Below are 27,048 nucleotides of genomic sequence, written 5' to 3'. Positions count from 1 at the left end.
CTTGTTACGTTGGTGAAGTGGGGTGATAAATGTCTATCCACCGAATTTATGTTAATGAAGGGTATTTCGGCACACCGTGCCCTAAGTTGATATGAGTTTGGATCATGGACACATTTATTCGAAATTTGGATTGAACTCAACGAAAGTATTCACGACGTATTTCCGGATGTGTTTCGGGCTAAAGATAAATATTAATGTAATTTTATCGACCAAGAGTTCTAAAAGTAGAATCGATTAAAGAGTTAATCCACCGAGTTATATTGATGAGGGTATTTCGCACACCGTGCCCCAAGTTAATATGAATTTGGGTCTTGGAATCATTTATCATAGTTGGGTAGAGGTCACTATGTAAATGCTATACTTGTTTACAAGTATTAATAAAACGATAAATGTTAAGTTTTCCACTATTCCGTTGTTGTTATTGTTCTATTTCTTTACCACAATTCATATACGATATCATTTCGTTTTTGATTCAAATCTCCATTAAAATATCGTGACTAAAGACAAATTTGAATTTGCTTCTAAAACCTCATATGAACCATTGCTAAGGATCTCTTGTAAAGAGTATAGATTAAAGTTATTCATTATCAAACAGGTTTTTGATTCTTGACTAACACATCTACTTACAATGGATTATTTTTCCATGTACTTAATTGAATTAAGTACCTTGAAGCGATAAATTGTTTTGGTGATTAGATTTTCAGAATTCGCAATTGACCAAAATAACGCAACCACTTCAATGAAAGTTTTAAGACTAAAACGAACAAATGAAGAGTGATCTTCGTGAATTCAATTTTGCTTCTCAAAGCAAAGACTCATTGAAATAAGTGGGAGCATTCTCTTAAACTGTTAAGATGAGGACGAGGTTCAAGTAGTAAAAGGAATTGATACAAGGTAATGTTAAAAGTAAAGTTGTTGAGAATGACGATACTAAACCTATCAATCCCAACCGATAAAGTTTCCATTGTCTTAAATGTTGGACACGAGAAAGGAAACTACCCCAAATTATTGAAGAATCAGCAAGTTAGTTGTGGGACATCTAATGGGACCTTCTTCTTTAAAAAGTGTTTATTTGATTAAACATAAATTTTGCTAGTGCCACTTCGTCAATATTAGAAACCAGTGGAGGTTTTCATCATTGTATTCGACACATAAGATGATTAGAATATGACGACTAGCAACAATAATGTTGAGAGATAGAGTCATTGTGTACTAAATCTAGTTTTTGGGTTTGGAGTTGTGCTTAATTATGACTATTAAGTACATAAACTCTAAATTAGAATACAAACTTGTTACGATACAAAAGAGGTTTCACTTTTGTGACCCTATACACCACGATTTGATGTATGGCTAGCCCATTATCAAGGTGAATATATTCTAAACCAAACTAGAATAATATATCATGAAGATGATGCAAGACTCAAATTGGTAACCCAAGATCAAACCTTAAATTTTGGAATGATGAACGCAAAGAGTTATCGAGCACTCTTGAAACCATTAGATTGTTAATGGTATATGCGTATCTTGTATTCAAAGCAAGATATCTCGTGCCTTTTGGTTGAAAAGGAGATCGAGGTTATAAATCATTGATCCAAAATAGGTTGATCATTTTCTTTTACCAACGATTTAAGTTGACGCTAATATGTTCACTTAATAAGGTAAATAGAGAAATCTTTGAAGAATTTCAAAGAGTTCAAGGAATCACGATTTAGTCGTGATGGGATTATCAAAGTGAAGACTTTGATATAAGCCAAAGGAAATGTGATATAGTATCACAAGTTGATCTCTCTTAGCACGCATCATGGATTAATGTGTGGTTGGATATGAATTCAAACGCTATTCGATATGGTTTGGACTTCAATCAAGTTACTTTGAGTTACTTGATCCTTTTGGGGAATTTATCAATTTTGTCTAAATTATTTTTCCACTAAATCGAATCATATGAGATATGAAATGGTAAGGGTACCATGGTTGTAAGTTTTCACAAAGAAACAAATGCTCATTTTTCCCTTTTCAATTATCACGAGTACGACGGGTTTGCGGCTCGTGAAGCTGTCTTTCTAAAATACAAGTTTATTTTTAGAAGACAGAGTGGGAGAAATTATTCAAGAGCCACAAAGAATGCCACAAAGAATGTTATGTCGCAAGAAACTGGTCTTTCTTGGCTACATGAGACGTTTTGTGTAAGACATTGTTTCTTCAAAACCTAGGAGGTTAAATTCGTCACTTGTTAAAAATGATGAATTCATGCTACTTTTAAGAAAGTAAAGAGCTTATAACTTACTAAAGAAATTGTTTGATTCAAGTTGATTACTTCTGGAAAGTAATCGACAAAGGACTTACATAAGAGTGTTTAAGTCACAACTCAATACAAGGCTTAGAGCCATGAAAATCCGAAATAAAAGGCTTGATTAGTGACAAAGGGTTTTGCACTAATAAAGAGATATTTCAAAGCAAGATTGGTTGCAAAGAGTTTTGCACTAATTGAAATGCTTAAGTATATTTGGATCTTCTTAGGAATTGTGTTTCAATATTATGAAATACATAGCGAATGAATCTAAAACTCACTTCTTCAATAGAAGGAATGTATTCAATACATATCATGAGTTTAGTAGATTCTTGCAATCCTAAGATAATGTGAAACTTAAGAGAGAGTCTTAAGTAGGACATCAATGAGTTAGAATCAACATTTTGATCATGTGATAAAACATTTCTCCATAAGTCGAGAAGTTGTGTTTATACATGAAGTTTAGTGGGAGTTACGGAAATTTTAATTAGTCCGATATGTGGATGACATATTGATCATTGAGAATGATTTAAGACTTTTGGAGTATTATAATACATCTTTAATATCCGGATTTATGGAGATCAATCCACATGATATTAGCATCAAGTAAGAAGTCTTATGTTGATAAGATTCATGACTAGTTCAATTAAATTGAACATATTTGATTGATTCCATTCGCTTCCGCTGCCGGATCAATTAAATGAATAATGATGTATAACACTTCATATACTTTGAGTATGATGAATTGTTTTCAAAATCGAATTTAAGTAATCTTTGCCAAGTACGCCATAAAGATTGTCCTTAAGTGCTTGCAGAAGCATTAAGGCTATAATGCAAAGTGTTTATGATGCAATTTTGTGTAAGGGTGTTACACAAGTGACAATTGACAATTGAGGTTGCGCATGGTTTCCGACAAAACCATAATCAAAACACATTAGGATGGTTAAGATACCATTGTGGTTATGATGGTTAAGATACCATTGTGGTTATGATAATTAAGAAGTAGATTTTCTAGAATCGTTCTAGGCAATAAAGAACAATGAGAGATATTTACAACGAAATTGAGTACACTTGCAATCATGAGATGTGCAAGAAGGATGAGTCCCGCACACTGTGAAAACAGTGGGAGCTATTCTTAGGCTAGAGGGCCTATGTCTTGATTGGATCTCGACACGTACTCAGAAAGTTTTGTGATGCAAATGTATACATTACAAAGGAAAACGAGTATGTAGTGAGGTTGAGTAAGGTGCAAGAAATTGATAAAACCTACTAACCAAAGCATTTTCAAAGGCTAAACATGATGAGTCATGTCATTTCAATTGAATTGAAATGAACAACTACAAGATCAAATTAGATTATAGAACATGAAATAGTAATCGGGCATTGACTATTCATGTGTGATAATCGCATTTGTCGTTCGAGTTTTATTTTAAAACTCTTTTATTATACTTTGTTACATCCAAACGGGTTGTGGAGACAATTGAACCCCGTTAAAGTGAACACGGATTAACATTGTATTTGCCCATAGTTACTTGCATGAGGTGACGTCTCGAAGTGACTAGAGTGTGAGGCGATTGATGGCAAGTTCAAGTGCCATAGAGTCATGTGAGATGACTAGTCGATCACATAGGCGATGATTTAGGAACATTTTGTCGGGCCTTATGACCGCTTATAGAGTTCTGGCAATTTATATATAGCCTGGTCGTGGCGAGAGCTACTATAGTATTCTAATGAGTCGATTCTTTTGACTAAAGACTATTCACCTAAGATGGCACGATTTGATTAACTTTGATTTGTGTTACTACGACCTTCGTAAATGGGGTCAAATGGGCATATTTTGGGTTATGAGGGCTGTGGCTAGTCGAAGGGAATGAGTGCGATAGGAATTGTCCATCCCCTTGTCAGGGTTAAAACAATATCTCGGGGCCACTCGAGGAGTAATGAATCGAAATGCGTGGCCACGCTCGGAAGGTATCCGTGGATAAATCCGGTCAATCGATTATTCTCCAGGATCGAGGAAACCATTCTTGATATGATCACTTGCAAGTACGACCTGAAAGACACCTTGCATTGAGTGGGAGATAGTAATAGGACAAGAGAATTGGTGACGCACACTTGTCGAGGACAAGTGGGAGATTGTTGGGAAATGTGTCCTCAACAATAGTGCGATCACATGATTTAAATATCATCATTAAAATCTCATTTTAAGAATACATGTAGGATGTAATATTTTACTATCAACTGGTCCACACATATCGGTAATGATTGGTGACTAGAGTTTGACATTATTCTTTGTCGTGCGGCGGTGGTGATCCGTTGATCCCCTTAGGTCATACCTATAGGGAAATACTCTTAATTGATTATTTAATTAATCGTATCCTGATACGAGTTAATTAAATTGCTTAAAATTGACGGATGATTTTGTGAGTATAATTTACGTATCTTATTGTAGATATGATTAAATAAGACGCGGTCTAAGTAATCGAATTATTTTATTACTTGGATGAAATTATTGTTTACTGAAAACAAATGAAACGGAATGAATAAATTATTATAAATACAGAATGTTGTAGTTTATAATTTGGAAACATTTTTGGTACGAGTAATTACGAATTACTAGTCAATTTTGTAAATGACATATTTTATGAGTATGTTGATTTTTAATATGATAAAAATACATTACATTGTAACATGTCATGTAACATGTTACATGTGACAAATTTGACAAATGACAAAATAAAATGGTTTCTCCATTTTATACTTAAAACCGAAAATATGGGTGGGTATATAGTTTATATTGTGTTATTTATTTTAAATGGAAACACAATCATGAAACTAGGTAGTAGGCTTTGCATGCTTGGTCTCTTGTGAAGAGCAAAAATGAAAGCTATTGGGCAACCTACCCAAGGCCATTTTTTCGGCCATAATGAAGAGAAAAGAAAGAGTTTTCTTTTCCTAATAAATTCATTCATTCAACATCTTATTTTCTAGTGTAAAAAAATCCAAAAAAACTCTCTACAATTTATGAGAATTCTAGAGAAATAAACTCACAAATATTACCACCTCTTGACCGAAATTTCAAGAGTGAAAATACAATTTATATTGTATCAATTTTATTGTAAAACCATTATTATTACTAGATCTAAATAGTTTTGGTTTATTAAGATGTATTCCTTGGGTATATGCTTTTGGGAGGGATTCTACACTTGAATCCTTGTTCTTCCATTTGGAAAGCTCAAGAACAAAAGAGAAGGAGATCTCTTTTGTGCCCATAAAACCGAAACATCCATTGTAAGAATACGATTTCTTCTCTTTTTGTTTATTTGTTTGCATGCATAAAATCCGTAATTAATTTTATGACAAATTATTTCGACATATAAGAGTATGTTTGTATGTATATGAATCTACATTTACTTCATCTATTTCTCCTTAAGGTCCAGTGCGACCGTAAATTCAGGTTTGCATGACACTATCGACAACATAGCTAGTCCCGTGAATTTCACGGGTAATAAAACTAGTTATAAGATGAAAAAGCACTCATAATTCCGTCAACACAACATATAATCGAATCAAAAATCAAGAATTTGATTTATTTAGCTCATCTACTGCCTAAAAGCAACTTTCTTCCTAATTAACAATCCCAATTCAAAGACCAGGTTTTTTCCCCCAAATAAAACTATGATCAAACAATCAAACAGCAAAATCAATGGTGTCAACTTTTATAATTGCAAACCCAGAACATAACTACACAAAGAAACCCATTTCATTAATTCATTCATTAATCAAACTGATTGCTTAATCAAAGAGAAAAAAGGGAAACCAAGAAAAATATATCTGATTAAGATGGGAAGAAATTTTTCTCAACATAGTTGTATTTGTTTGATTGATTGATTATTTTGAGTGGGAATTTTTAGTTTTGATGGTAGAACTTGGAAGAACAAGTACAAGGAGAAGAAGAAATTGAAAATTAGGTAGTACGGATGATGGAGTTTGTTGTACTTCAATTGATCTTCAACGTCACAAGGTCAATGGGGTATTTCATCGAGCACATGGTCTGTGCGAGCGATGTACTAATGAAGTGCCTCTATTGAGTAAGCCTTAAAATCAACAAACAGTGTAAAATCAACACCCCCGTCTTGTTTGTGACGGTCACAAACTCTCACAATTTCTTCCCACTTACTCTTTGTCTCACATCACAAGCAAAATACGTCACAAACGAAAATTTGTGTAAAATCAAATAGACAGCCGATTTTTTTTTTTGCAATGGGTTAAAAGATTGTTGGGTGGGGAGGAATGAGCAATTTGAGCATGGTACGGAGTATTATCTAGGTGAAATGGCGTCGTTAATGACTAAGGTAAGTTAGGTTTGGTTATAAGTGAAGCCTCTTGGTATAATTTTATTTGTGGATTATAAATGAGAAAAGCATGTATAATGTGTTCAGTGTTAGTACATCAATCTTCCGTAGAGTAGAGTAAAATAGAGTAGACTATGACTCTATGAGTATTGACGAATTTCATAAGAATTTTTTTTTTTTTTTTATAAAAGAGGTCTTAGTTTAGTGGTTAAGACTAAAGTATTAAAATAAGTCTCCCGAGAAACGGTCTCTCAGTAAGTTTTTTGAGATTGAACCCTCTCCCACCAATATAATATACTCCCTCTCATCCACACCAAAGGTTATATTGACTTTATCACACTTGTCGAGACGCGTTTTGCAACGTGAATATTTTTAGTTATACATTATTAAAAATTATAAAAATTTAATATTCTTATAGCATTCATGACGATAAACCAAACAAGATCTCACATGACTATATTTTCTCTTATAGATTAAGAATAATATCAAAAATTCTCTACGACCATGAATAGTGCCAAAAAGTCAATGTAACATTTGGTCTGGATGAGAGGGAGTATTGTACTTTGTCTTGTGCCTCATTTAGTCATTTATATACCAGAAAAAGGAAGATTTAAGCCGGTAGCTCTATTGATAAAACTTTATGATTTTATACTTGGGTCAATCACGTTTGGTTTTAGTTCGACCACGGTATCATATCATATTATAGCGCCATGTCGAGTTTATTTGTAAAACGGTTTTTGTAACACGTATTCACTAGACACGCGTTAATGATCTGAAAAAAAAACATGTTTTGAAAAGTTTTCTTATTTGTGTATTTTATTTTATTTTTGGTACTTAAGAGGGCATAACCCGAGAACTAAGAAACAAAGCGAGGGATAGCTACACCCAATAAATCTCTACGAAGAATCGATCAAAGGGTGTGGGAGGGACTTCAATATAACTGACAGTAGTAGATAATTAGCTCCTTGGATGGCGAGCCGTTCGCTTCCCCTGTTAGCGTGCCGAAAAAACGTGTTGTGCCCGGACCCCCCAACCCTCATCTCGGATCAATTCTTTACACCGATGAGCTAGGTAGCGAAGGCTATTACTAAGTTGTTCTTCCAAAAACAAGCTTAACACAAGTCTCATTATCCATATGAACCGAAAGTTTGTCGATGCGGAGTATCTTTGCTCTTTTCGATGTGGAGTGTCTTTGCTCTTTCGAAACCAGTGACCACCGCAAGCATTTCAGTGCGCATCAAAGTGCAAAACCCGCATGAAAAAAAAAAGCTAGAACGAAATCACCCTTATCGTCTCTAAAGATGCCGCCACAAGGCCCACAACTAGTCGGCCTCGAGTTCCCTTTAGATGCCCCATCCGTGTATAAAAGATGCAAACCGTGGGAAGGAGGATGCCAAATTGCTAACGAATAAACACCTTTCTACGTAAAGAACTGACAGTAGGAATAAATTTTATTTAAAACACTCTTGAAGTTTTCTTATTTGTAAAAGTGATTTAATTTTTATGTTTTTCATTATAGTTTTCTATACGTATATTTTTGAATCGTTATTGTGTGCCTAATAAACATCCAATAGAAAACTTGTTCTACAATAGCATGAATTTTTCACAACATACAACATATGAGATTAAGCTTAATCACTGCCTAATATGTTTTTTTTTTTTGTGTACTGATTAAGCATTCTCCTCTACCTACAGTTAGGTCAATCTTCTCCAGGCTACTAAAGACAATTGAATAGTACATATTATATGCATAGTTCTATTTATACAAGTTAGGAGAACTACTTGAAGAGATCACTTTATGTTCTATATCATAATCTACACATCTGTATAAAGACGGTCACTCGACATGACGCTATAATATGATATGATACCGTGGTCGAACTAAAACCAAACGTGATTGACACAAGTATAAAATCATAAAGTTTTATCAATAGAGCTACCGGCTTAAATCTTCCTTTTTCTGGTATATAAATGACTAAATGAGGCACAAGACAAAGTACAATACTCCCTCTCATCCAGACCAAATGTTACATTGACTTTTTAGCACTATTTATGGTCGTAGAGAATTTTTGATATTATTCTTAATCTATAAGAGAAAATATAGTCATGTGAGATCTTGTTTGGTTTATCGTCATGAATGCTATAAGAATATCAAATTTTTATAATTTTTAATAATGTATAACTAAAAATATTCACGTTGCAAAACGCGTCTCGACAAATGTGATAAAGTCAATGTAACCTTTGGTGTGGATGAGAGGGAGTATATCATATAGGCGGGAGAGGGTTCAATCTCAAAAAACTTACTGAGAGACCGTTTCTCGGGAGACTTATTTTAATACTTTAGTCTTAACCACTAAACTAAGACCTCTTTTATAAAAAAAAAAAATTCTAATGAAACTCGTCAATACTCATAGAGTCATAGTCTACTCTATTTTACTCTACTCTACGAAAGATTGATGTACTAACACTGAACACATTATACATGCTTTTCTCATTTATAATCCACAAATAAAATTATAACAAGAGGTTTCACTTATAACCAAACCTAACTTACCTTAGTCATTAACGACGCCATTTCACCTAGATAATACTCCGTACCATGCTCAAATTGCTCATTCCTCCCCACCCGACAAGCTTTTAACCCATTGCAAAAAAAAAAATCGGCTGTCTATTTGATTTTACACAAATTTTTGTTTGTGACGGATTTTGCTTGTGATGTGAGACAAAGAGTAAGTGGGAAGAAATTGTGAGAGTTTGTGACCGTCACAAACAAGACGGGGGTGTTGATTTTACACTGTTTGTTGATTTTAAGGCTTACCCAATAGAGGCACTTCATTAGTACATCGCTCGCACAGACCATGTGCTCGATGAAATACCCCATTGACCTAGTGACGTTAAAGATCAATTGAAGTACAACAAACTCCATCATCCGTGCTACCTAATTTTCAATTTCTTCTTCTCCTTGTACTTGTTCTTCCAAGTTCTACCATCAAAACTAAAAATCCCCACTCAAAATAATCAATCAATCAATCAAACAAATACAACTATGTTGAGAAGAATTTCTTCCCATCTTAATCAGGTATATTTTTCTTGGTTTCCCTTTTTTCTCTTTGATTAAGCAATCAGTTTGATTAATGAATGAATTAATGAAATGGGTTTCTTTGTATAGTTATGTTCTGGGTTTGCAATTATAAAAGTTGACACCATTGATTTTACTGTTTGATTGTTTGATCATAGTTTTATTTGGGGGAAAAAACCTGGTCTTTGAATTGGAATTGTTAATTAGGAAGAAAGTTGCTTTTAGGCAGTAGATGAGCTAAATAAATCAAATTCTTGATTTTTGATTCGATTATATGTTGTGTTGACGGAATTATGAGTGCTTTTTCATCTTATAATGTGGTTGATAGTACTCGCTCTATCTCATTCATTTTTTTACTTTTATGTTCTTTGTGAGGGATATTTTAAATTTGTAATCAAAGGTAAACAAATGATTGGGACGAAGAGAGTACTTTATAATCTGGCATTATGATTTATGATTAATGAATATTGACTTTGAGGGTTTTTTGTGTTTCTGCTTTTATGATCATGAAAGTAAAGCTGTGTGTACTCTTCGTGTCAAGAAGGTTTTAGAGTTTAAATGTTTGAAAGAAAAGCTATTAGAGTTATAAAACCATATATGTCGTGATTTACAAGCTCATCTTCCTCAATTGAGATTGCGTAATGTATAGCTCATAGGATTGGCGTAATTCCAAAATCCAAAGTCTAGCTCAAGGTGAATACAAGGGCCATACGATGAAATGTTAATATGTTCTCAGAAAACATCATTGTTATCACCAGGGGCGAGTCTAGGATTTAATTTTTTGTGTAGCAAGAATGGCATGTTGAATCTCGTCAATATCACCCTAAGTCCTAAACCAAACTCGAACTTTAGTTGTGACTTTCACAAATACTTACGTGAGACGGTTCTAGAACATATATTACAAACTATCTAATATTATTGTGATATACCTACCATCTTCTTTGATGGGGTTAGAATTTTAGACAATAACCCGAATACTAACGCTACTAAACCAGTGAATGAATAGATAAAGATTAAAAAACGAACAGCTAAAAACTTATACACGCATATGACACCGAAACCTCGCCAGTGGTGGGAAAAATTTGACATCAAATGATGGGAAAGATCATCAGGCATCAGCTATGATATATGGTGTCAAACAAACATAGAGGCAAGTTTTTCTATATGGTACGTATATTATCAAAACAAAGCAACAAATATTAACACATTAAAAGAAGCATTTATATCAAATGGAAAGATAAAAGGGAATCTTGAAGAGTTCAAAATAATTTGTTTCTAATACGGATTGGGAAATGGTGGCAGATAGGATACCAAGAATTAAGACTTAGGGCTTGCCTGGATTCCATGGAATAATTCGGGGGTAAATTATAATTGGGTGATAATTACCGGGGAAGTTAATTACTTGGGTAATGAGTTTATTGATGATAGGTTGCATAAGGGTAATAATTACAGTGTAGATGTTTTACTCCCTTAATCATTACCCGGGGGGAGGGTGGGTGGGTAATGTATTACCCTTTCATGAGGGTAATATATTCAAGAGTTGAATAATTACTCTCATGCCAAACATGGAAAATGCACCTTAACTATTACTCCCATATTCATTCCCCTCCTTTTACCCTCAATCCAAGCAAGCCCTTACAGATATTCAATGTCTAAAGTCTAATGACGTAGTAATTGTACTCCCTCCAACTTTTATTATATGACGTTTTACTCAATTGCACACTTATTAAGGTAATTACTCCCTCCAACTTTTATTATATGACGTTTAAGCCTTTCATAATTTTTTTTTATAAGATAGACGTTTTGCACTTCTCAATAAATTTGCTATTAAATTCAAAGTTTTCACATGACTTTTTCAATTCCAAAGCAAAGTACTCTGTATCTATCTCTTCAATTTTCACTTGTACGAGTATATAATTATCCTTCAATGGATGATTAACTTCCCTTTCAATAATTATCAATCATTTTCTCCAATTATTTGATTCTGAATATTTTCCATGGATGACCACGATTATGAAGTTGAAGACAAAGAAAGCTTGGTAATAACAGATTCTGAAGATGAATTATTCGAAACTATCGTTCCGGAATCAAATTATGAAGAGTTACCTGCTTCAAAATTAGAGGCGGAAAAAAATTTGGTGTTGCCATATTCTGAAAAATCGGCAGATGAAGTAATTATCCAAGAATCGGAGGATGGAGAGAAGCCAAAATTTGAAAAAAATTTACAAAAAATTATTAATGCCCGGAGGGAAAATAAGGGATACAGAAAAGTTCGGTGAGGCCATATTCCGCTATCCTAATCTAATCACCGAGTGTATGTTGAAGACATTAATCCCAGCGTTGTACAATAGCAACGGAGAAGAGCCAAAATTTGAAGAAGAGTTAAGAGGAAATTATCGTTACGAATTCAGACGATGAAGATGATCGATTTTTGGTGACAAGAAAAAATGTAATACTGTGAGCTAATATGTAATACTGTGATCAATTCGCTAATTACATTGTTTAATGTAATCTTGTGATCAATTAAACTCTTGATTGATGTTATATGCTCATTCTATTTCTCTAACTATTTCGTTATATTACGTTGTTTAATGTAATACTGTGAGCTAATATGTTACTGATTGATGTTATATGGTCACACTATTTCTCTACTTGTTTCGTTAATATGTTGTTTAATTTAGTACTGTGATCAATTTGTTGCTGGTTGATGTTCTAAGTTCGTACATTTTCACTAAAGATTTCGCTATTAGAACTCGTTTGATCTAAATTTGTGACTCTTATTAATTGATGTTTCTGTAGGTCTGGTGAGCTAATTAATTAACTTCCAAGTATGCCTACTTCCGTCGAAGTTATTCGTGCTATGGACGAAATTTCCGACACCGTGAGTATTTTCGATGTAAATTAGGTTTCGTATGTGTTGTTTCGATTAGTTTTTGATTAATTAGAATTTTTGATTGGCTAGGTGTGTTCAGTGGTAGATTCGGCTGAGTTATGCAGAAACACCCATCCTGACAGGTAAGTTTAGATTGTTTTTCGGTTATTTGATTTCGATTTTAGTTTGGTTGCAAATGAATGAGGATCTCGGTTGTATTTGAATGTTGTTAGGGAGTTTGTGGAGCAAGCTAATATGGCATCTATGAGAATGGATGAATATCTACATGTGAGGTGGCTTCTTACCTGCTTTTCGTACTTTTGCACTGTTCTTTTGTTTTCCATGGTTGCATTTGGATATGCATGGAGAGCTTCTGATTGTAGAACAGTGTGTGTGTGTGTGTGTGTGTGTGTGTGTGTGTGTGTGTGTGTGTGTGTGTGTGTGTGTGTGTGTGTGTGTTTGTTTTGCGATTAGAAAATTATTCCATGTTCTAGTTTCATTTGAGTTTAGTGACTTCTAGTGAATATGCAAATAGTGAGAACGACAACAAAGCCCATTATGAGAAACCTGAAATAGAAGGAGGTAAATAGAGAATAGGAGAAAGAGCGAGACATAAAAGAGGACAATTGAAAATATTTTAATTCTCTATATTGCTTGTTATCCGCAAATAATGTGAATGAGAAAAATATACGGAATACTCCGCCCGTCTCATTCATTTGCTTACCTTTTTTTCTTTGTGATGACAACTTTAATCAAAGGTTGTGATGGAGGGAGTATAAAATAACAAAGCCATGGACTTGTTGAGGTGAGTTACGCATTGGCCTAGAAGCCTTCACCAAAGGGTGACTGATCAAGGCGATGTATTGTTTCTGATTTAGGGGAAGGACTGCAGGTGTGAACAATGCTAAAATGGCCTCACTGGCTCAGAGGGCCAGAGTATTGGCTCGTGTCTAAATATAATTTGTGACTGAATTCTTGAATATTTCAAATTATAATAATATTCATTATTGCTTAGTGATCGGCTGATATGCATAATAGGTTAGCTTTGGCCCCTTTTTTTTGAAGATGGGGGTCTGACAATTTCTTGAATAAATCTTATAAAGCTCTTTTGTAGTTATATACGGAGTAGAATTTTGTCTTCATTACTATGCTTGTATGTTACTCTTTCTTGACTTCACTCTTTTACAGAAATTCAAATGATTCAGTTTCTAATCCCGCTCACCGCTCACATACTCCTTCAGTTTCAAATTTTTGGCCTATTTTAAGTTTTTAACTAGGATTCACTATGAAGATAATGTGTCAAAGTGTTATTTGTACACTTTGGATAAGAGTAGTATGGGTTGAGAAACTAGGAAATAAGGGATACACAGTCATTACGAGGATAGTAGAGAAAATTGTAAATATAACATACTAAAACGGCGAAAATGAACAATTAAACATTCCAACCGCAAAAAGCTTGATAATTCCCGGAGGGAAAATAAGGGATACAGAAAAGTTCGGTGAGGCCATATTCCGCTATCCTAATCTAATCACCGAGTGTATGTTGAAGACAATAATCCCGGCGTTATACAATAGCAACGGAGAAGAGCCAAAATTTGAAGAAGAGTTAGAGGAAATTATCGTTCCGAATTCAAACGGTGAAGATGATCGATTTTTGGTGACAAGAAAAAGTCGTTAATTGTAAAACGTCATATAATAAAAGTTGGAGGGAGTAAAATCACAAGAATTAACGATTTTTTCTTGTCACCAAAAATCGATCATCTTCATCGTCTGAATTCGGAAGGATAATTTCCTCTTAACTCTTCTTCAAATTTTGGCTCTTCTCCGTTGCTATTGTACAACGCCGGGATTAATGTCTTCAACATCACTCGGTGATTAGATTAGGATAGCGGAATATGGCCTCACCGAACTTTTCTGTATCCCTTATTTTCCCTCCGGGCATTAATAATTTTTTGTAAATTTTCTTCAAATTTTGGCTTCTCTCCATCCTCCGATTCTTGGATAATTACTTCATCTGCCGATTTTCAGAATATGGCAACACCAAATTTTTTTCCGCCTCTAATTTTGAAGCAGGTAACTCTTCATAATTTGATTCCGGAACGATAGTTTCGAATAATTCATCTTCAGAATCTGGTATTACCAAGCTTTCTTTGTCTTCAACTTCATAATCGTGGTCATCCATGGAAAATATTCAGTCTCAAATAATTGGAGAAAAGGATTGATAATTATTGAAAGGGAAGTTAATAATCCATTGAAGGATAATTATATACTCGTACAAGTGAAAATTGAAGAGGTAGATACAGAGTACTTTGCTTTGGAATTGAAAAAGTCATGTGAAAACTTTGAATTTAATAGCAAATTTATTGAGAAGTGCAAAACGTCTATCTTATAAAAAAAAATTATGAAAGGCTTAAACGTCATATAATAAAAGTTGGAAGGAGTAATTACCTTAATAAGTGTGCAATTGAGTAAAACGTCATATAATAAAAGTTGGAGGGAGTACAATTACTACGTCATTAGACTTTAGACATTGAATATCTGTAAGGGCTTGCTTGGATTGAGGGTAAAAGGAGGGGAATGAATATGGGAGTAATAGTTAAAGTGCATTTTCCATGTTTGGCATGGGAGTAATTATTCACCTCCTGAATCTATTACCCTCATGAAAGGGTAATACATTACCCACCCTCCCCCCTTGGTAATCATTAAGGGAGTAAAACATCTACACAGTAATTATTACCCTTATGCAACCTATCATCAATAAACTCATTACCCAAGTAATTAACTTCCCCGGTAATTATCACTCAATTAAAATTTACCCCCGAATTATTCCATGGATTCCAGGCAAGCCCTAAGTCCTAATTCTTGGTATCCTATCTGCCACCATTTCCCAATCCGTATTAGAAACAAATTATTTTGAACTCTTCAAGATTCCCTTTTATCTTTCCATTTGATATAAATGCTTCTTTTAATGTGTTAATATTTGTTGCTTTGTTTTGATAATATACATACCATATAGAAAAACTTGCCTCTATGTTTGTTTAACACCATATATCATAGCTGATGCCTGATGATCTTTCCCATCATTTGATGTCAAATTTTTCCCACCACTGGCGAGGTTTCGGTGTCATATGCGTGTATAAGTTTTTAGCTGTACGTTTTTTAATCTTTATCTATTCATTCACTGGTTTAGTAGCGTTAGTAATCGGGTTATTGTCTAAAATTCTAACCCCATCAAAGAAGATGGTAGGTATATCACAATAATATTAGATAGTTTGTAATATATGTTCTAGAACCGTCTCACGTAAGTATTTGTGAAAGTCACAACTAAAGTTCGAGTTTGGTTTAGGACTTAGGGTGATATTGCCGGGATTCAACATGCCAATCTTGCTACACAAAAAATTAAATCCTAGACTCGCCCTGGTGATAACAATGATGTTTTCTGAGAACATATTAACATTTCATCGTATGGTCCTTGTATTCACCTTGAGCTAGACTTTGGATTTTGGAATTACGCCAATCCTATGAGCTATACATTACGCAATCTCAAATGAGGAAGATGAGCTTGTAAATCACGACATATATGGTTTTATAACTCTATTAGCTTTTCTTTCAAACATTTAAACTCTAAAACCTTCTTGACACGAAGAGTACACACAGCTTTACTTTCATGATCATAAAAGCAGAAACACAAGAAACCCTCAAAGTCAATATTCATTAATCATAAATCATAATGCCAGATTATAAAGTACTCTCTCCGTCCTAATCATTTGTTTACCTTTGATTACAAATTTAAAATATCCCTCACAAAGAACATAAAAGTAAACAAATGAATGAGATAGAGCGAGTACTATCAACCACATTATAAGATGAAAAAGCACTCATAATTCCGTCAACACAACATATAATCGAATCAAAAATCAAGAATTTGATTTATTTAGCTGATCTACTGCCTAAAAGCAACTTTCTTCCTAATTAACAATCCCAATTCAAAGACCAGATTTTTTCCCCCAAATAAGACTATGATCAAACAATCAAACACTAAAATCAATGGTGTCAACTTTTATAATTGCAAACCCAGAACATTCATTTGTTGATTTTTGATTCGATTATTGTATAACGCCGGGATTATTGTCTTCAACATACACTCGGTGATTAGATTAGGATAGCGGAATATGGCCTCACCAAACTTTTCTGTATCCCTTATTTTCCCTCCGGGCATTATCAAGCTTTTTGCGGTTGGAATGTTTAATTGCTCATTTTCGCCGTTTTAGTATGTTATATTTACAATTTTCTCTATTATCCTCGTAATGACTGTGTATCCCTTATTTCCTAGTTTCTCAACCCATACTACTCTTATCCAAAGTGTACAAATAACACTTTGACACATTATCTTCATAGTGAATCCTAGTTAAAAACTTAAAATAGGCCAAAAATTTGAAACTGAAGGAGTATGTGGCAGCTGAGCGGGATTAGAAACTGAATCATTTGAATTTCTGTAAAAGAGTGAAGTCAAGAAAGAGTAACATACAAGCATAGTAATGAAGACAAAATTCTACTCCGTATATAACTACAAAAGAGCTTTATAAGATTTATTCAAGAAATTGTCAGACCCCCATCTTCAAAAAAAAGGGGCCAAAGCTAACATATTATGCATATCAGCCGATCACTAAGCAATAATGAATATTATTATAATTTGAAATATTCAAGAATTCAGTCACAAATTATATTTAAACACGAGCCAGTACTCTGGCCCTCTGGGCCAGTGAGGCCATTTTAGCATTGTTCACACCTGCAGTCCTTCCCCTAAATCAGAAACAATACATCGCCTTGATCAGTCACCCTTTGGTGAAGGCTTCTAGGCCAATGCGTAACTCACCTCAACAAGTCCATGACTTTGTTATTTTATACTCCCTCCATCACAACCTTTGATTAAAGTTGCCATCACAAAGAAAAAAAGGTAAGCAAATGAATGAGACGGGCGGAGTATTCCGTATATTTTTCTCATTCACATTATTTGCGGATAACAAGCAATATAGAGGATTAAAATATTTTCAATTGTCCTCTTTTATGTCTTGCTCTTTCTCCTATTCTCTATTTACCTCCTTCTATTTCAGGTTTCTCATAATGGGCTTTGTTGTCGTTCTCACTATTTGCATATTCACTAGAAGTCACTAAACTCAAATGAAACTAGAACATGGAATAATTTTCTAATCGCAAAACACACACACACACACACAGTTCTACAATCAGAAGCTCTCCATGCATATCCAAATACAGCCATGGAAAACAAAAGAACAGTAGAACAGTGCAAAAGTACGAAAAGCAGGTAAGAAGCCACCTCACATGTAGATATTCATCCATTCTCATAGATGCCATATTAGCTTGCTCCACAAACTCCTTAACAACATTCAAATACAACCGAGATCCTCATTCATTTGCAACCAAACTAAAATCGAAATCAAATAACCGAAAAACAATCAAAACTTACCTGTCAGGATGGGTGTTTCTGCATAACTCAGCCGAATCTACCACTGAACACACCTAGCCAATCAAAAATAGTTTCGAATAATTCATCTTCAAAATCTGGTATTACCAAGCTTTCTTTGTCTTCAACTTCATAATCTTGGTCATCCATGGAAAATATTCAGTCTCAAATAATTGGAGAAAAGGATTGATAGGATTGATAATTATTGAAAGGGAAGTTACTCATCCACTGAAGGATAATTATATACTCGTACAAGTGAAAATCAAAGAGGTAGATACATAGTACTTTGCTTTGGAATTGAAAAAGTCATGTGAAAACTTTGAATTTAATAGCAAATTTATTGAGAAGTGCAAAACGTCATCTTATAAAAAAATATTATGAAAGGCTTAAACGTCATATAATAAAAGTTGGAGGGAGTACTAACTAGTGGTAATTTAGTATTTAATGGTGGAGTTATTGCTCCTTTCTTAGATACGGAGTAGTAAATTGTCTGGGAATGGTGTAGCAATTGGTTAATTTAATGCCTAACAACAGAGTAATTGTATCTTTTTCTCAGAATTTTTTTTGGGAATGGTGTAGCAAATGCTACACCATTGATGAAGGTGGCCTCGCCCCTGGTTATCACCTTCTATGTTCTATGTCAGGAAATTACAGAGAAAAGACCGGTGGTGATGATTATCAATGTGTAGCTAGTGGATGATAAATTAGTCTATAAAGTTAGAGAATCTAAACTAAAATAGGGGAAGTATTATTGGAAGGAGGTATTACATCAAAGGTGTTATTTTGGTTTGAATATACTAGGCATAGAAACATAAATAAGGTGTAGAAGTTGTACTGAAAAAAAAAAAACGCTGGATAAAAAAAACCGAAGGTAGCAATTTATTTTGTAAAAAATACACAGCATAGGAGTCAAACACTTGACATGAGCAGCTTATAAAATCACTCCACTCCAACCACTATAGCAGAGAGCTAAGTAATGATCATTAATATAGTAAATATTTGTGGCCCTTCTCTTGTTAGGGCCCTGTTCTACAGAACCAAACTGAACGAACAGGTTGCAGGCCCGTCTTGGTAAATATAACAACATCATCACCCTACTGCCTCAAAGGCTCCTGCAAATTGCGGGGTTGGGGTTCGGATGTACTAAGCCTTACCCTTATGTTAGCTACATAGATAATTGTTCCAGATGACTTAAAATGAAAATTGTGTTAAGACTTAAGAGCATTGTACCTAATGACTACTACTTGACAGTAAAAAGAAGCGCATCTATTTAGTGAGGTGAATCCAATTCAAAAGTCATATGTTGGTCATTTTATGTTAACCCTGTATTGTGTAGTTTTGGGGTTTTTCATGAATTTTTTTGACAGATGTAATTTGATATAGACTTTAGAATTTTCATGATTTCGGACATAACCTTTTTGTTTCTTCACTTGCAGGCTTCTTATTGTTTGAGGGCTCTAGAAGGATTCAGTACAGATGCTACAACTTTGGTACACCATTGACCCTAGTTTTGCTTGGCATCTAACATAACCGTTTATTATTTCATTGTATCTGATTGGCCGAGACTCAAAATCTGTTTGAGCGAGATGGTTTATTAATCTGTTATATGTCTAATTGCTGAAATTCGAGTTGATTATGTTTTACCATGGATCAAATAGTCTAAATGGGAATACTCTCATCTTTCGGTTAACTCGAATTTTGTATAGACTCCTAACATAAACTCTGAAGCATAAGTAAATTTTCCCATGCCTTTCATTAGATCACGTAGCTTACATTTTGTTGATGCTTTCCAAGTCATCATTTTCCAAAGAGGTGCCACAGTTTATAGCTTTTGTATTAGGTAATTCTCTTAAATACCTCTATTGTCATTTGCGGTTATCTATTGTCAATGCTGGAGAGAGCTGATCATCATATTTCTGCAAAACAAGAAATCTTATTTTAAAAACATATGATTAACTGACTAACCTTATGCGGTTAGGTGGCCCGGGAAGCGGGAAAGGCACACAATGTTCCAAGATTGTGGAGACATATGGATTCACACATTTGAGTGCTGGAGATCTGCTAAGAAATGAGATATCGTGTTCAAGTAAAAATGGGTACTGATGCCATGTCTTTCATTTGGTGATGACATAATATTTGCTACTTCCTATTTTGGGACATTTATATAGCATGAATACTTTCATTTTCAGTTCCATGATTCTCGAACTTATCAAAGAGGGGAAAATTGTCCCTTCAGAGGTTACAGTCAAGTTAATCCAGAAAGCCATCCGATCTGGAGAAAACCATAAATACCTAATTGATGGATTCCCACGAACTGAGGAAAATCGGCTGGCATATGAAAGAATTGTGAGTTACTCGTACTTTCTATTTCATTGATAATAACTAATAAGTAACAACATATAATATAGAGACTAACAGGGTAAGTAAGAGACTAATAGTCTGCAATGATAACAGAAAACAACATAAAACGTTTAAAAGTCCTAAGGGTATGGTGTAATGGTTGGATGGCATGGAATAGCCAAATAATGAATGCTCATACCGAATAAAGTTTCGTTATGGTGCCTTAGCAGGATAGTTCTCCCATAAAATCTTCTCTGAACTCTTATTCAAATGGTTTCTCCAATTTATGTCTCTTCCTTTTCTTATTTCCTCTCTTTTTTCTTCTACCTAAATAGCTTTGTTTTACAATCGTGCTTTCCGTTCTCGTTTTGTTTTCCCACCTCATAGAAACAATTCCATCCGAAGATCCAGCTTTTAACCAACCTCAAATCATTTTAGCCTTTAAGTATTTTTTCTTACTGTTGTTGTAGATTAGAATTTTAGAAGTCATTTTCTTTGGAACAATTGTATTATTATTATCTGATATTTAAACGGATTCACCAGTTGACTAAAAAAGACGCTGATTTATTCAAGTGTTGTCTAATGCAATTCAGATTGGAGCACCGCCAAATCTTGTGCTTTTCTTTGACTGTCCCGAGGAAGAAATGGTGAAGCGAGTCCTGAATCGCAACGAGGTACTTCGATGTGGTTGAATATTCGAGAGCAATTTATTCCTCCAGTTTGCCATATCTATTACGTCCAAGTTAATCTTAAATCTTTTTTTCCCGGAATTTCACACATAATATGATTTGATATCTTGTGTGTTACAGGGGAGGGTAGATGATAACGAAGAAATAGTTAAGAAACGCCTTCAAGTGTTCAGAGAATTGAGTCTTCCTGTGGTCGACTACTACTTGAAGAAAGGAATACTTCACAAGGTTAGCACTTCCAGTCCTGGTATTAAATCTCAGTTTTGAGATTCGATCTTGGATTCGGTCATTGCTCCATAAATGTGATTGGTACTGCCTTAAACTGCAATCTTAGAACCTTTTTCATAAAAATTGTTTTCTACTGGGTCTGTAATGTTCATATCACAGATCTATTGCTTCTCAAGTTTTCTAAGCCAAAAAACTGACACTCTGATGCTTAATTTTTTTGGGGTGCAGATTAATGCAGTTGGAACAGAAGATGATATCTTTGAACAAGTTCGCACGATTTTTTCTGTATATGAGGTATGTTATACTAATGATGATATGGTTAAACTTGCGATCTTCCGATGATTTTTATAAATTCGTTAAATTTCAATTGGCAGCCGATTATTACATGATTAAAGCTAAGGAAGAGGTCCTGGATTTTTTTGGAAATGAACCCTCCCTTATCAACCCAGTAACTCTTCAAGGTCCAAGATTGACATCTTATACTAGGCTGGTCGGTGTGGGACCTATGTTTTGACTCGACCATTATTAACCCAACCTTTTGTGACCAGTTTGACAGGTTTAGGGATCAAGTGGAATCCAATGAATTACAAGTCGAATAAATTTGTAACCCAAAACCAATTTGTAATAGGTAGCGCATTGATTGACATTTCGAGTGCAATTTATTTAACAATGCTCTTGTCAATGCCTGACGAACAATGATGGTGTTGTCTTCATTATCTTTCCATCGTCAGCGCGCAAATGTAATACAGATTATACACTGATAATACTTATTTCAATAATGCATCTCTCTATGTATAATAGAAAGTCCTTGATTAAGAAACCACATCAATTATTGTTGCATGAGAGTAGTTTACAGTTTTTTTTTTCATTAACAGTAAGTTGCGCGCATTAGACTAGCCATCCTCTTAGATGTGGCAAAATGACCGACAGAAAATAGCTAACACATACAAATGGGGAGATGCTATCATGAACAATCCCTGCTCAGGGGAATGAAATAAACTTCTTGGTCTGTTACCTCTTCGTGAAAGTATACGCGAAGGGGATTATTCACTGTTGTCAATGGTGGACACCTGGGTTAAAAAAAATTGTTCCCAAAGTACCCCAATTCTCACGATTTGAAAAATTGACAATTATATTTTCTTCGCGAAGTGATCTTATTTACGGAAAAAATAATAGGACAAGCAGAGCGCCATCGAGAAATCAAGAGTTAAGGATGCTCCTGATTACGTAGTGCAAACAAACCGAACCATGGTTTCGAAAGTCTCAACTCTCAAGTGTGAAAATCCTGATAAGATAGCGATAGAGCGCCACCGGATGGCGCCCAAATTGGGTGCCACCCTCTCACATGCATTCTTAATTGAAGGGGTTCTCACTCATCCCATGTGAGAGGGTGGCGCCCAAATTGCACAAATTGGGTGTCACCCGGTGACACCCTTTTATTTTCCATCCTGATATACATCAGCTGCAATAATCTCACTACTAGCTTCACTTTACCCCAGTTTCACACTTGACAAATGTTATTTAAGGCTTCATCATCATCTTGCTAATTTGTTATATGCTAATTCTTCTGGTAACAATGCTTTTAGTAAAGTTATCATAATTTATCTCGGATTAAATAATTATAAAGGATTCCTTATTCCAAGTACTCCGAATATATGCAAACTAGCTTAGGACCTGTGCATAATATTATAGATGAAAGGGGTAAAAAGGTACGGTAGCATTTTACATAGCTTAACTTAATTATTTAATTAAATAAGCTAATTGTTAAACACTAGTAAAAATTAAGGTAGCTGAGATTTTGGTCAAACAAACGACATTGATCAAATAAGCTACACGAAATACCTTGTCATACAGACTCTTAGTAGCCTGATTAAAATCAAATTATTATTAGATCTTCCACATTTATAATGTATAGATGATGCTTGAAATTCATCTATGACACTCTTATTATTGTATTACAAGTTTTATTATTTATTTTGTGTTGACTGATAATAGTTTGTTAAGATTATTATAGAGGGGATATGATTGCATCATAAGGGAGAATTTATTAATGTTGTTTTACATCGATATATGTGAGGTATTTATTAGTAAATATTATTAGAAGATTGTATGTATCTTTATATTTACCATGTATTTCCTTAGTTAGGATACTAACTTAATTAGAGAGATTCTCTCCATGTAATTAGGTAACCTCTTGTACATGTTTACCTATTTAACCATCAATGATATGAAACCCTAATCAAGGATTCATACACTTTCATGGTATCAGTAACCAGGTCTCATCCTTTGTGATTTTTGCCCACTGCCACACAAAGCGACACCTCTCAAATCCGGACTAGCCTCACGCCAAAATGCCCGGAGAAGAGAAATCTGAAAACCAAAAGTCCTCCCTTCACCCCGTCTACACGGTTACCAACATCCAGAATAAGGTCCGTGTCCTCGACGGCGTCAAAGTCTCCTACTCGTTGTGGGTAGACTTATTCACCCTTCATGCTCGCGGCTACAAGGTTCTGCATCACATTGACGGTACCGCTCCTCCGGCTAAGTCGGACTCGTTGTATGACTCTTGGACGGAGGTTGACGCCATTGTTCTACAATGGATATATGGCACATTGTCAGACGATCTTCTTCCCCGTGTTCTCAAGCGTGACTCCACAGCTCGTGAAGCATGGACTCGAGTCGAGAATATCTTTCTCAACAACAAGGGCGCCCGCGCTGCTAGCCTCGAACATGAATTCGTCAATATCAAACTCGGTAAATTTCCTAATTTCGATTCTTATTGTCAACGACTTAAGGACTTATCTGTTATGTCGATGTCGGTTGCGCCGTCACGGATCAACGATTGGTCTTGCAATTGGTACGCGGTCTCCCAAGGAGTATGATATCTTGTTGCGCCTATATAAAACCAATCGCGCCCAATTTCAAACCGCAAGGAGTATGATCGAGCTTGAAAACCACCGCCAGGACAGCCGAGAAGAACCCGCGGCCCTGGTCGTTCCAAATTCCCCCCTTGCCGACACTCGCACCTGGGAAGATGCACCCAAGTCCGGCCAGAATCGCAATACCCGCAACAATGGTAAACGCGGTCACAAATCTGGTGGTCACAAGGGTGGGGGAAATCGAAATTCCACAACCCAGGCCTCGTTTTCTGCCTCGCCTCAGATGTGGGGCCCCATGCCGGGGTGGCCACCTTCGTGGACCCCCCCCGTGTCCCTACCCCACCTATCCCGGGTGGACACCACAGTGGCCGATGCCACAAGCTCCTGTTTTTCGCCCTCCATCTCGCAACAATGCAAACAGAAATGGCAGTGCTGCTAATTATGGTCAGGCGCATGTTGCAGCTACTGATGACGGTGCTCAAATGACGGATATGGGACAAGCTTTCAATGCCTTAACTATGCAGCCCTACAGTCCGTTTTACATGGACACCGGCGCATCGTCTCACCTTAGCGCGGACGCAGGTATGATACATTCCCCTCTTACTTTTAGCACGATTAAATCTATTTACGTCGGGAATGGTGCTAGTATTCCAGTACACGGTTCCGGACAGACCACCATTGACACACCTAACCGGTCCCTTCGCCTTACAAATGTCTTATACACTCCCCAAATTATCAAAAATCTTATATCCGTAAGACAATTTACCAAAGACAATAACGTATCCGTTGAATTTGATCCTCGTGGTTTTTCTGTGAAGGATTTAGCGAATGGGAATCTGATTCTGAGGAGCAATAGTGACGGTGATCTTTACCCCGTGTCCGCCGTGTCCACTGCGTCCCAACAACCCAAGTCCAGCCACACTTTGCTTGCTTTTTCACCCGATGTCCGGCATACTTTAGGCCATCCGGGTTCGTCTATTTTAAATTTGCTTCAATCTCGTTCTCATATTGATTGTATTCGAAAAACAAATTCTTCCTTATGTCATTCATGTCAAATAAGCAAACACAAGCGTTCTGTTTCATGATTCATTGTCTAACACTCTTGCGCCTTTTGATATTATACACAGTGATTTATGGACATCCCCAGTTAAAAGCAAAGCAGGCTATAAATATTACTTAATTTTAATCGATAATTTCACACAGTTTGTTTGGGTATATCCGCTAAAATTCAAATCCGAAACGTTCTCCAAATTCATCAATTTTCGGAATTATGTAAAGACCCAATTCAATTGTCAAATTAAAACTTTCCAATGTGACTTAGGCCGAGAATTTGATAATAATGATTTTAAGAAATTCGGTGACCAACATGGCCTAGTTTTCCGTTTCTCATGCCCCCAAACATCCTCCCAAAATGGTAAGGCCGAGCGTATGATCCGACGTATTAATGAAATTGTCTTAGCATTGCTACATCACGCTTCTATTCCTCTTATTTATTGGGTTGATGCTCTACATACTGCTGTCCACTTACACAATATTTTACCAACCAAAATCCTTCATTTCCGCTCACCCACTTCCGCCCTTTTTCACAAACATCCCTCCTATTCCCATCTTCGCGTTTTTGGTTGCGTATGTTACCCAAATCTCACAGCCAAGTCACCCCATAAACTCGCCACACGCTCCACAAAATGTGTCTTCCTCGGCTATCCTCAAGAATTCCGGGGTTACAAATGTCTTGACCTATCTAGTGGTAAGCTCATTATTTCCCGTCATGTTACTTTCGATGAGTCGGTTTTTCCCTTCGCTACATCACCGTCACCAAACCCGGATCACACCCGTAACCAAACCAATGGCCAGCTCACCCCGACCCTTATCAAGCCTTCCTTCAACCCATCACCCACCATCCACCTCGACCAACCCGTGTCCCCACGAACTCCAACCCCTGCCCCTCCACCTGACACACCTCCCCACTCCCCACCCACCACCAACGAACCTCCATCCAAATGACCACGTCCACACAAGAACCCCACCCACAACAACTTCTACCCCTGCCCCTAATCCTACCCCTACTACCCCGCATACCCCTGCCACCTCACATGCTTCAAATTATTACCACCACTCCCCTGACCCACCTCCTGCCACCCATCGTGACCACCGTATGACGACCCGAGCCATGAACGGGATCTTCAAACCTCGTGCCCTCGCTGCCACCTCTAACCAAACCCTCTCCCCACTGCCCAAAAACCCACGGGATGCCCTCCGGGACCCTCACTGGAATACCGCCATGAATGACGAATATCGTGCTCTTATTAATAACCAAACATGGGAACTCGTGCCTCGTCCATCTCATGCTCCCGTCATTCGTTGTATGTGGCTCTATCGTCACAAGTTTAAATCCGATGGCACTCTTCAACGCTACAAAGCCAGACTCGTAGTTAATGGTAAATGTCAACAAGTAGGCATTGATTGTAATGAAACATTTAGCCCGGTAGTTAAGCCAACGACTATTCGAACTGTTCTCAGTCTTGCTGTCTCACGCTCTTGGCCTATACACCAGTTAGATGTCAAGAATGCCTTTCTTCATGGGGATCTTGCCGAAACGGTTTATATGCATCAACCCCCTGGTTTTGTGAACCCGACTACACCGAATTATGTTTGTCGCCTCCGCAAGTCTCTATACGGTCTTAAGCAAGCTCCCCGAGCTTGGTATCAACGGTTTGCGACTTTTATTGTCTCCAAAGGGTTCACGAGTAGCATTTGCGACCCCTCATTGTTCATCTATAAAAACGGCTCACACACGGCCTACATGCTACTATATGTTGACGATATTGTTTTGA

General features: G+C 36.1%; 2 protein-coding genes and 1 long non-coding RNA gene across 6 annotated transcripts in view; all 3 read left to right on the top strand.

Moving 5' to 3' along the window:
- LOC141618159 (putative UMP-CMP kinase 2) overlaps nucleotides 1–22,155 on the top strand; it is an 86,696-nt gene extending 64,541 nt beyond the window's left edge. Inside the window, exons 1-9 of one of the 4 annotated variants that reach the window (XM_074435263.1) lie at nucleotides 9,480–9,721; nucleotides 19,515–19,568; nucleotides 19,873–19,918; nucleotides 20,057–20,174; nucleotides 20,268–20,424; nucleotides 21,012–21,092; nucleotides 21,228–21,335; nucleotides 21,564–21,629; nucleotides 21,884–22,155. In XM_074435263.1, the coding sequence (XP_074291364.1) occupies nucleotides 9,689–9,721; nucleotides 19,515–19,568; nucleotides 19,873–19,918; nucleotides 20,057–20,174; nucleotides 20,268–20,424; nucleotides 21,012–21,092; nucleotides 21,228–21,335; nucleotides 21,564–21,629; nucleotides 21,884–21,934 (714 nt within the window). In that variant the 5' untranslated portion in view covers nucleotides 9,480–9,688 and the 3' untranslated portion in view covers nucleotides 21,935–22,155. Of the gene's footprint in view, nucleotides 1–9,479; nucleotides 9,722–19,392; nucleotides 19,569–19,872; nucleotides 19,919–20,056; nucleotides 20,175–20,267; nucleotides 20,425–21,011; nucleotides 21,093–21,227; nucleotides 21,336–21,563; nucleotides 21,630–21,709 lie in introns of those variants that run through there. The other 3 variants (XM_074435265.1, XM_074435266.1, XM_074435264.1) reach the window with 3 other exon arrangements.
- LOC141622049 (uncharacterized) lies at nucleotides 12,523–12,909 on the top strand. Its single transcript, XR_012532849.1, has 3 exons — nucleotides 12,523–12,602; nucleotides 12,684–12,736; nucleotides 12,827–12,909. It is a non-coding gene; the product is annotated as an uncharacterized LOC141622049 (long non-coding RNA).
- A 1,531-nt stretch (nucleotides 22,156–23,686) lies between the features above and the next one.
- Nucleotides 23,687–24,217, top strand: LOC141620730 (uncharacterized). The gene has a single exon (XM_074437528.1). The coding sequence runs from the start codon at nucleotides 23,687–23,689 to the stop codon at nucleotides 24,215–24,217; it is 531 nt and encodes a 176-aa protein (XP_074293629.1).
- Nucleotides 24,218–27,048: the final 2,831 nt, after the last annotated feature.

Source organism: Silene latifolia, chromosome X (assembly GCF_048544455.1).
Source record: "Silene latifolia isolate original U9 population chromosome X, ASM4854445v1, whole genome shotgun sequence".
Taxonomy (NCBI): Eukaryota; Viridiplantae; Streptophyta; class Magnoliopsida; order Caryophyllales; family Caryophyllaceae; genus Silene; species Silene latifolia.
Note: the sequence above shows the minus strand (reverse complement) of the source record. Positions and strands in the feature narration are given on the sequence as shown.

Coding starts and splice junctions, on each gene's coding strand:
- LOC141620730 (XM_074437528.1), top strand. CDS start 23,687: ATGCCCGGAGAAGAGAAATCTGAAAACCAAAAGTCCTCCCTTCACCCC.